This window comes from Triplophysa rosa, linkage group LG9 (genome assembly GCF_024868665.1).
Source record: "Triplophysa rosa linkage group LG9, Trosa_1v2, whole genome shotgun sequence".
NCBI classification, from domain to species: Eukaryota; Metazoa; Chordata; class Actinopteri; order Cypriniformes; family Nemacheilidae; genus Triplophysa; species Triplophysa rosa.
Window position 1 is genome coordinate 12,628,065 of NC_079898.1, and position 12,000 is coordinate 12,640,064.

At 38.7% G+C, this 12,000-nt stretch overlaps 1 protein-coding gene across 2 annotated transcripts in view; it reads left to right on the forward strand.

Annotated features, from left to right (window-relative positions):
* camkmt (calmodulin-lysine N-methyltransferase) overlaps window positions 1-11,753 on the forward strand; it is a 100,500-nt gene extending 88,747 nt beyond the window's left edge. For both annotated transcript variants that reach the window (XM_057342094.1, XM_057342096.1), the window contains one exon: window positions 9,190-11,753. In XM_057342094.1, the coding sequence (XP_057198077.1) occupies window positions 9,190-9,282 (93 nt within the window). In that variant the 3' untranslated portion in view covers window positions 9,283-11,753. The remainder of the gene's footprint in view (window positions 1-9,189) is intronic.
* Window positions 11,754-12,000: the final 247 nt, after the last annotated feature.

Here is a 12,000-nt window from a genome sequence, read left to right on the forward strand (position 1 = left end):
AGTAATTAATTCCTCTTTCTTATCTTCTAATGAACACCATGCCCCCAGTATGTGCGTGTTGGGCGGAAAGCTTGCGAGAACGTACAAAGAAACACACACCAGACAATAGATCACATGCCCCACCTCCCAATACCAAGTTGCGGTCTTCTTTATAATACCGTCTACGGGCCCCTCCAAGACACCCGTGTACGCACTTACGCGTACAGCCGTCCGGCACTCCTCACCTCCAGCCGGCGTCTGATGTCTTAGAGATTGAAGTGTTTTCTTTAAGACTCTAGATCTCCTCCCTCCTGTGTGTGCAGTCGGCCCGGCGCAGGGGGATGAGGCTGGCCTCTCAGTGGTGCGGGGGCCGCGTGTTATCCTCTTATCCCCACTGTTCTGGAATAGAGCACCAGCAGCTGGAGGAGCTGCAAGCCGCCTGATAATGCAGCTATTTTCTACTTGCCCATCTTAATCTTGTTACTCAAATGGTTGTGAAGAGAGTCATGAATTTTAATTCGGACATCCACCCTCCGCACCAGCACCCTCATGTGCCCACATATACATACACATATTAACTTAATCTCTCCGCATCCTCCCAACTTCCAGCTGCCTATCTGCCCGCTTCCCTCTCCATATCGGCTCTCCACTCGTTTAACACCTGAATCTATCCATTTCTGGGGCCTGTTGTGTCCAGACGTCCAGTTCATCTTGCTATCTGACGTTCTCTCTTTTTCTCTCGCTCTCTCCTTGGAAAGGGTGAGAGAGGTAGGGAAAAGCAGCAGTAAAATAAATGACTTGCATCTTGGCAGCCGTGCGATTAAAACGTAGGAGACGATTTATCCAGCCACCCATGAAGCTGATTAGCAGACTGTGATCAGGAGGAACAGCTTTGCTTGTTAAACTTTTCACCTTTGCAAGCTCACCGCCTTCTCTCCTCTCTCTTGCTCTCTTTATTTAAGCTACTTTGCTATATCACCCTCTAACACTTTTATAGCTCCACCTCTCTCTTTCAAATTGTAAAGTACTTTATTGCCACGATTGTTTACCCACAATATTGCCCAAGCATCATACACAATGTAAGTAAGCAGTATATTTAAAACTAAAATCTGTGATATTTTTTAGTTAAAACTAAACAAAAATCTGTTATTGAGCAAGTACATAAACAGTCTTCAACGGTGAGCTTATAATAATTATGTATAATTTGTGGACAATGTTGTTTTTCAGCATGTACATAAGTAGCTCGACCTGATTTTGCCAAGTGGTTGATGTCCTCAGGACAACATATTTTGTTGACCTAAGGACAACATTTTTATAAATGAAACCTAAAACCACACCAAACCCCAACCCTAACCATAACTTACCCCTAAAATCAGAGGGAAATGATAAGTGAAAAACAATGGTCTAGAAGTACCTTATCCTGGTTGGAAGATTAAACTTAAAATAAACTGAAATCTGATTGGTTGATTTAAATGTTGTCCCAGGGTCAACATGATGTTAACCAAAGGAAATCAACCACTTGGCAAAAACAGGAGAGCCTACCTAAGTACATAAAGGAACCTGCAATTTGATTTTTCTAACAGAGATGGCAATATAGAGGCAAATTTTACAGATTGCAGCTTTAAAGGACTAGTTCCCAAAAATTACATTTCAAACTTGTTTCAAGCCTTTCTTACTTTTTGTTTATTTTTGAATGATGATCTAGAAATCTAAATAATAAAAGTTTTTTTATTTACCATTGTTCATTCTATGCAATACAAGCAGTCCGTTTTACCATCACTGTACTCAAATTCAGAGAGAATAGTGCACTGCTGCAAATTGTATTATTGTCCGCTCACAGGTAAAATATAAATGTCCAAGGCCTTTTTATATCTTTTGTAGAATCGATTTTGTCAAACCACAAGAACAGTATTTCAGACAAAATAATGGGGAATAGTCTTAATTGTGTTACAGTTTCTGCATCTGGGCAATTCCAGTGTATGGATGATGACGCTTTTGGTCAAAACTTGAAAAATAAATTTTCAGAGAATGTATTTATTGCAGATACATTGAAATATCTGTTTATCCAGTCCAGACATCAGAAAAATATCAGTCTTTGCACAAGTCTTGTATTTCAAGAGGAACAAAATTATCACAGTATGGATTAGGGGTGTAACGATACACTCAGCTCACGATTCGGCACATATCTCGATGCTGGGTTCACGATACGATACACATCTCAATATTTTGAACAAAATTCAAATAACATTTATTTTCAAAATATTAACAATTTCGGTAACTTATTTTGTTGCACATACAACTTAATAAAGGATTTTTACATTTTAAGGCTTAACTGAAATTAGAATTAAGATCAGTGTCAATTTTGACAGCAAATTTTGATTTAGTTTTAGTCATAGTCTTTTGACTAAAATGCAATTTAGTTTTAGTCATCCCAATTGATCATAGTTTTAGTCTATTTTTAGTCGACGAAATCTACATTATATTTGTCTACTAAAATCTATCTGGATTAACTCATTTATTTGGTGTAATTAAATGTTCCATACAAAGATTTAACTGTTTCGACATAATTGACTTTACCTTGGAATTAAATTAAACCAGGTCATTACCTTTATTTTTCAGAAAAGTTGAGTAACTACTGGATATGCATTGTTGTAACACAGCGAATATTTGACCATGAACGACATGTAGCAGTTCATTCAGTCTCATTTTGACTCAATTGACTCGTTCGTTCAGTGAAGGGTGTGTTCATTCAGTACATTCAACCAATCAAATGCTCTGACAGAGCTCACACTCAAGCGCTATTGGCTCGTGTGTCTTTGAAGCTGCGCTGTCTTTGCGTGAGACAGTAATGAATGAGAAAAATCTTTCAAAAAGACATATTACATAAACTGTACTACATTTCTTCTATCATGCAGATCACATACTTGTTTTTTAGCATGTCATTCGATCTTTTAATATACAGTACAACTCACTTCATCGCTTCTCTGATCGGAACAGCGCTGGTTTCTTTTGGCTTACTTTATGTTGCATATCACGTTATGCATGCAGCAGCACACGTTAGCAGATAAATTAACATTGGCATTTAAAAACGTTTGAAAGTGAAAAAAAAGTGAAAGTGACCTATTAGTCAGATATGGTGACCCATACCCGAAATGTGACCTCTGCTTTTAACCCATCCAGAGAGTAGTGAACACACGCACAGCAAGTGGTGAACACACGTACAACCGGAGCAGTAGGCAGCTATCACTGCAGCGCCCGGGGAGCAAGTGGGGGTAAGGTGTCTTGCTCAAGCGCACCTCAGTCGTTACCCGCCAGCCCTCAGTCGTTACCCTTTGTGCTGCCTTTGTAATGAGTTTCAGGGTGACTCGCCTGCAGTCACGCTTCAAGTTTGCTGTGTTTTAACGGCGATTGTGAAGGAAAATATGACGCTTTGTAAACCACTTGGAGACACAGATTGTGTCTTGTGCTAGCACTTCTCACAGAGACTTCTCTCTACCGCAGTGGTTCCCAAACTGGGGTACGCGTACCCCCGGGGGTACGCCAGGTGACGGAGGGGGTACGTGAACAAAATCCTGAAATCTACTGTTTACTTAATTATAACGCACCTGACAATCAAGGCATGTTTTTCTCACAAGCTGAATATAAAGACGTGCTCCCTCTAGTGTACACACAGCAAAAAAGTAGTCACGTAGTGCCATAAAAGGTCAAATTCATGACATCCAATCAAAAAATATGCGTCCGCTCATGCGTAAGCGCACGTCTTTACGTACCGCATGTGACTTCACACAAAAATTACTGACAGACTTCTGGATAGCTTTGCATGCAGAGTATCCTGCCTTAGCCGATCGCGCTTTGAAAACATTACTGACCTTCTCCACAACGTATCTTTGCGAGAGTGGGTTTTCAGCACTTACCCACATAAAGAACAAATATCGACACAGACTCTGCATAGAGAATGATTTGAGAATCAGACTTTCTCCGATACAACCAAACATCACAGAGATATGAAAGTCATTTCAAGCACATCCATCTCATTAAGCAGTGAGTCATTTATTTATATATGAGTCATATATCATTTATTGTTTGATAAAAGAAAATTACATGTATTTAAAATGCAAATAAAAAGATGTTTGAGACCACAATTGTGACTGTAAGAAAGGGGGTACGCAGAATGATGTTAAGTCCCTGGGGGGGTACGCCATTGTAAAAAGTTTGGGAACCACTGCTCTACCGCATATGTGAGATAAGCTCACGTGATGCGCTGGCGCAGAGTAGGTAGTGTCTTGACTGCTGAACGAATAGAATTAAACATATCGTAAAATATCGCAAAATATCGTAATACAGGGTGTCCGCGGATCCTTAAAATGTCTTAAAAAGTCTTAAATTCCATAATGTCAGAATAAGGCCTTAATTAGCATTAAAATGTCTTAAATCCGCGTTTCCAAGGTCTTAGAAATGCAGTCGAACCGACACTGTAAAGAAGATTTTATTTTCGTTTTAAAATCATGTACGTCTATTTGTCATGCAGAACAAAATAGGCGGAACCAACTAACAAATAACACGTTCGCGGGGGGTTCGTTAGGTGAGTGGACTGGACATTACCACATGGAGAAAAGTTGGAGCTTTAGCCATGGGGAAGTGCAAATTTGTTGCTATGAAATTGGTCTTAAATGTCATTCTGCACGGTATTAAAAAGGTCTTAAAAAGTCTTAAATCTAACTCTCAGAAACCTGCAGATACCCTGTAATACGAAGTATCGTTACACCCCTAGTATGGATGTATCTTTTGTTCAGTTCACATGATTGTGAATTAAAATGCACAAACCAGAAGCAATAATACCAAACAAATGGAGAAGGGATGGCTCGTTATAAAACATAAAATAAAATGGTTATTTTAATTTTGAGCAATATGGATCATTATGGATGTGACAATTCACTTACCTGACAATGGAAAACTGTGTTTAAAAACAAAAAATGCTTTAAAACATCACCCACTTAAAACCACCAGATACTGACCTGTCAGTATGGGGAATAGCTTTGGTAAAAACGTACATTTTTTAATCTTAAGATTGACATTTACATTGATTTGCCCATCTGATTGTTTAGCAATTGATTTCCTATAGTGGTAACTTTTCGATATAGACAATATGTTTGTTTTAAGCTTAAGATTGATTGCTTTTCAGAGTAAAATATCTCAAATAGTCAAATATTCTGGCCTTCTCTTTCGTTCAACATTTCTCTTCAATGTACACACACTCTGTCTCGCTCTTGCACTTTCTGTCTTGTCTGGGTCGTTGTGAGATTTAAATGAGAATGTGTCGATTCTCGCATTGGGCTTAGTATTGGTCGGCTGGCCACCCCGATTACAGAGGGGTCGAGGGTTCAAACATCGGCTGCTGTGTCAAGGGGTGGAGAGAGAGATAACGCACATCAAGGGCAAGAGAGCAGCCTTTTATCTTTTACGTTATCGCAAACCACAGAAAAGATGAGGTGAATATCAGAGTAAAACAGAAGGGGAGAGGAAAAGTGTACATGTTGGAATATCTTAATAATAGTTATACAGATTTCATATGGATCAGTAATAGGTCATTATGGGTTTGTAGGTAGTGTAGATGCGTCATTTTTGCTTTTGAGTTCTGTCTGGAAAATTTTTTCAACTACATGGAGGGGATATAAAATTTTAACAGAGACGAGTCCTAGCAGTATAGTACATGGTGTATACAATTCATGTTGAGATGCGGTGCTTCCAAAAAAATGTCTTGTCCCCTCTGTACTATCTCTGTTTATTAAAAATATTTTTATCTAAAATACCTTCTCCTATTTTAACTATGACTGCTCAAAACATGTACTGTCCATATACAGTGAGGGAAATAAATATTTGATCCCCTGCTGATTTTGTAAGTTTGCCTGCTTACAAAGAAATGAAGGGTCTATAATTTTTATGGTGGGTTTATTTTAACTGATAGACACAGAATATTAAAAAAAATCAGGGGAAAAAATGTTATATAAAGGTTATAAATTGATTTGCATTTCAGTCAGTGAAATAAGTATTTGATCCCCAAGCAAAACATAACTTTGTACTTTGTGGAGAAACCCTTGTTGGCAAGCACAGAGGTCAGACATTTCTGATAGTTGGTCACCAGGTTTGCACATGTGTCCGGATACATTTAGTCCACTCCTCTGTCAATCTTTAAGGTTTCTTGGCTGTCGCTCAGCAAATTGGAGTTTTAGCCTCCTTCACAGAGGTTCTATAGGACTAGGGTCTAGAGACTGGCTAGGACATTTAATGTGCTTCTCCTTAAGCCACTATTTGGTTGTCTTGGCAATATGTTTTGCGTCTTTGTCATGTTAAAGGCTCATCCATGACCCATCTTCAGTGACCTAGTTAAGGGGAGGAGGTTCTCGTCCAAGATTTTACGGTACATGGGCCCGTCCCTCAGCCCCTCAATGCGGTGAAGTCATCCTGTATACCTGTAGCAGAGAAAAAGCCCTAAAGCAGAATGTTTCCAACACTGTGCTTCTCTGTAGACATGATGTTCTTGGGCTCATAGTCAGCATTTCTCTCCCTCCAAACACAGGAGTCCATTTTGGTCTCACAGCAGTGCCAGCACTTTCGCCAAAGCCTTTTCTGAATCATTTTGATGTTCATTGTCAAACTTAAGACGAGCCAGGCGGGCCTTCTTGGGCAGGAGGACCTTGCGGGTGCTTCAGGATTTCAGTCTACTGTGGCATAGCGTGTTACCAATGTGTTACCAATGTTTTGCTTGCTAACTGTGTTCCCAACTGTCTTGAAATCATTAACAGGCTTCTTCCGTGTAGTTCTGGGCTGATCTTTAACATTTCTCATGATCATCTTTACCCCATTGGGGAAATATTGCAGGGAGCTCCAGAACAAGGGCATTTGATAGTTATTTTGTATATCTTCTATTTCCAAATAATCACACCAACAGTTGTCTCCTTCTCACCAAGCTTCTGTCTGTAGCCTATTCAAGGTTTGTGCAGGTCTCCAATCTTGTCGCTGACATCCTTTAAAACCTATTTGGTCTGGACCATGGTGTTGGAGAGGTTGAACTGGAAGATACAGATTCTGTTGGCAGGCATCTTTTATATACATAACAAGCTGATTTAGGAGTACTTTCTTAAAGTGACAGGACTAATCTGTGGTCCATATAGGCACATAACCAATCTGTGGAGCCAGAATTCTTGCTAGTTGGTAGGGGATCAAATACTTATTTCACTGACTGAAATGCAAATCAATTTATAACCTTTATATAACATTTTTCCCCTGAATTTTTTTATATTCTGTCTCTATAAGTTAAAATAAACCCACCACAAAAATGATAGACCCTTCATTTGTTTGTAAGTAGGCAAACTTACAAAATCAGCAGGGGATCAAATACTTATTTCACTCACTGTATAAAATCATTCAAAGAAATTAGTTTATTGCAAATTTTATTATTGTCTGCTCACAGGTAAAATATAAATGTCCAAGGTCTTTTTACAGCTTTTGTATAATTGATTTGGGAGCAAACCACAAGAACAGTGGATTCCGCATAAAATAATGGTGAATGGTTATAATTGTGAGTGATGTAAAGTGTTGTACAGCATCTGGGCAATTCCAGCAATATCTGAGATTTGTATTCAAAACTTGAAATGTAAATTCACAGAGAATGTACCTATTACAAATACATTGAAATATCTGTTTATATTTTACTAAACCCCTGGTGATAGAGTACAGACATCAGAAAAATATCAGTCTATGCACAAGTCATATTTCAAAAGGGAGAAAAATTATCAGGTTATGGATGTGTCTCTTCTTTGAGAGACAACATACTTTGTAGGAGAATTAAAATCCACAAACCAGAAGCAATAATACCCAACAAATTTTAAAGTAAGAGCCTGAGCCTCCCTGTGAGCACAACTTACAGATGATTTAGGTGGCACCAGAGCTGCACTTCAGAGCAACAGAAACAGATGACCTTAGCACTAGAAAAAGATCCCTCGAGCACCAGAAAAAGATCCCCTGAGCACCAGGAAGATGTCCTTCGTGCACAAAAAAATCACCTGAGCATAAAAAAAGCCTTCTGAGCACAAAAAAAACAAGTCTTTTGTGCACAAAAAGTTGGTGAATGTGTGATCTATATTTATAAACTGTATTTCTGTAGTAACACTAGTAGTAATTCAAATGTATACAAAACACAAACTGTATTACTGTTATAATTCAAATGTACTGTATACGACCCCCCCCCCTACACACACTAGCTTATATACTTAATGTTAATATGAGTGGATTTGATCCGGCCACATTGAGAACATTATACCTAAAGATAAATGATATACAAGCAAGAACAACTGTAAGGCATAAAACAACTTTGTAAATACCACACATTTGCTTTGTTTGAAAATAAAGTAACACTTTAAAATAAGGTTAACATTAGTAAATGTATTAACTAACATGAACTAACAATGAGCAGTATAGTTTATCAGCATGTATTAATCTTTATTAATGTTAGCTAATGTCAATACAATTATTCATGTTAGTACATGATGCATTTACTGATGTTAACAGATACAACGTTTGATTTTTCATCAATGTATCCGTAAAACTGAAATGAACACGAGGTAAGATGAATGAATGCTGTAGAAGTTTTGATTATTGTTAGTTCATGTTAGCTAATGCACAAAGTAATTGTTAACAAATACAATCTCATTGTAAAGTGTAAAAAATACTAAAAAAGTGTAATGTGGTCCTCTGAAAACTATGCACATGTCACACGTTAGTAGAGAGCTTGTTTTCATAAGCGAACGCCACGTTTCTCCCTTAGCTTGCTGAGCTCTTTCTGAGTCCTGGCGGAGCGTGTGGGCCTGAGCTCCAGGGCAGAACATGCTGGCAGTGCACTGAGTGTACTGGCGCAACTCAAGAGCTCAGAGAGTGGCAGAAAAGCAGACCCACGGGGCATATTGTACAGCAAGCCTGTGTGACATACTCTCTGCAGGCACCTCTAAGTGAGCCATTATGAAGTTGTTAGTGCGGTTCTTGTCGCTTGTGCTTGTTTGTTAGACTCCTTGCAGTGGTTTCCTAAAGTGAAGGGCAAGTTTTTTTTTTTAAGCTGAAGAGCAGTAAAACATTTTCTACTTCCAGTGTGTCAGTACTAAACATAAATGGTCCAAGGCGCAAATTTTTGATTATATTCATTGTTTTTTTTTTCAGATGCAGAGAGAATCCAAGGAGGTGTATGATGAGAACATCCACTATCCTCTCCTGCTGACTCTGACTCACGGCTCCACTCCAGCTCTGATCTGAGCTGGGCAAAGCCATCTCATGCCAGGCTGCCTTTCTGTACGGCCCACCCCGGCTTTACCACTGTGTCCCCAGCCCGGTGTGTGTGTGCGCCAGACCTCAAGCGGGCCGTTTTCACTCTCCTCAGTTCTGCTAACTTTTTATATCCGCCGAGTGTGTGCTTTGAAAACAGAGTGTGTAGGTGTTCATCTGATCTGCCGAGTGTGCGCGTGCTTGACCTGTTTACTGTGCGATGAAATGCGCTAAATAGGGATGAAATCACATCCCGCCCTCTCATACTTCTAACACTGCAAATGTGAGACTCAGATGTGTGAGTGTGTGATTTCAGAGATGGTGATTCAGGGGTAAACATTATGAGATTATTTAAATTCAAGATTTAAATGTTGAGGTAGATACACATAGGTTTGCAAGTAGGCTTGTTTCGATCATGAGGTAAGTTTTGTACTAGCATTGGTTTTGTATCTAAAGGTTTATTTTGACACCAAAGGTTGAGGGGTTGAGTTGGATTCTGCTGTGCTGAATGTTATTTGCTTCACTGTGAAATGCTTTCACTTGTCATTGCTTAGCCAAAAAACTGACAAGATATGATAAATGAGGTCAGACTAAGACTGAATTGATGTCCTCACAGCATCACACTACCAACGGTATGACCAGCAGCACTGTTCTACACCGTCCTGAGGCCTACACATTCAGAGAGATGCATTAAAATAAAACTTTGTCGTCATTTACTCACCCTTTTTCAAGTTTTGACCGTCACAGATCCCAACCACTTTTGTTGTATGTGAGAGAGTGGTAAGGGCATTCTTTGTGTTCCACAGAAGAGCGTTTGGAACCACAGATGATGGTGAGTAAATGTACTTTTTCGGGTAAACGTCTTTTGTATTGTACAAAATAAAGTGATGGGGCATATCAATATACATTTTTGTGTTACCTACTTCGATCAAATTAGTTTAAAGGGATAGTTCACCCAAAAATAAAAATTCTGTCATCATTTACTCATCCTCTTGTCATTTCAGACCTGTATGACTTTCTTCTGCTAAACACAAAAGAAGATATTTTGAAGAATGTTGGTAACCGAACAATGGTGGTACCCATTTACTCCGTACAATTGAAGCAAATGGGTACCACCGTTGTTCGGTTACCAACCATAAATGATGACAGAATTTTCATTTTTGCGCAACTATTTTTTATTAGTAATAGGAACTCACGACCTGCCTAAATTTTAAAGGGTAAGTTGAAATTTAATTCTGATTAGTAATGCAACACAATATTACTTGTATACTGTATGTAACATGATTTGTTTGGGGAGTCAAAGTGGACTACTAAAGTTAAAACATATTTTATCATGTGCCCAATTATTAAACTCTCTTATGACGGTGTTTTTGTGCCACATTTTAATCTAAAAATTTGAAGTCAAGTTATGTCTTGAGCATAAGGTCAAATTTAAGGTTTTAGTGTTATAAGATTAAAGTCAAAATGTAATAATGTGTGAACAATGTAGAAATATACACTGCCCGTCCCAAAGAAAGTCATACACATTAATATTTCGTTGGACTGCATTTAGCTTTGATTACAGCACAAATTCGCCGTGGCATCGTTTCGATAAGCTTCTGCAATGTCACAACATTTATTCCCGTTCCGGGGTTGCATACATATTTTGACAAGATCTTGTATTGATGATGGGAGAGTCGGACCGCTGCGCAAAGTCTTCTCCAGCACATCCCAAAGATTCTCAATGAGGTTAAGGTGTGGACTCTGTGGTGGCCAATCCATGTGTAAAAATGATGTCTCATGAACCACTCCCTGAACCACTCATTCACAATTTGAGCCTGATGAATCCTGGAATTGTCATCTTGGAATATGCCCGTGCCATCAGGGAAGAAAAAATCCATTGATGGAATAACCTGGTCATTCAGGTAGGCAGCTGACCTCATTCTTTGTGCACATAACGTTGCTGAACCTAGACCTGACAAACTACAGCAACCCCTGATCATGCCCAGGTGGTGACTTTTTTGGGGGGACGGGCAGTGTATGAACTAGAAGTATTATGAGATTATCACAGGTTTTAAATCCTTGCAAAATTTGGTACGCAGAACCAAATTATACACTTCAGCAAGTTTGGCTATGACTTTAGTCTCATCATTTTGTTACATTAATACTTTAATCTTATAAAATAACTTAATTAAAATAAACTAAAATAATTTTAGTGTGATTTAGAATTTTTACATTTTAATGTCACTAAAATGCTGTTGAAATTTGTTTTGACCCAGTGCTGAACTAAATGATGAACACACTTTCCACTGTTGTTTTCTGCTGGTGCTGCCTCATTCAGAGCTCTATGGTTTTGTTGTGAATTGTTTAGGGCTGTGTGCTTCTGCACTGTGATTACATTTGTACAAAACACAGATGAGTCCAAAGTGATTGTTTTACACTGACACTGCAGGTGCTTGTAACGACTGTGATTAAATCATTGTTTTCAATCCTTCTGTGTCCTGGTCATCTGTTCTTCCTCCACGTGTCACTTTATACCATATGTTATTGATTTGGGACAGCTGGTCCTGATAAATAGCAAATACAGCCACAGAAAAATGAAGAGATTTTTAGATGTATTGTGGTCATTCCAGTCCAGTGTCTGTTGAATTTCAACAAAATCAAACCTCAGGAGAGACAGTCATCCAACAGCAATGTGAAAGACTGACAGCATGACAAGACACATGAAAA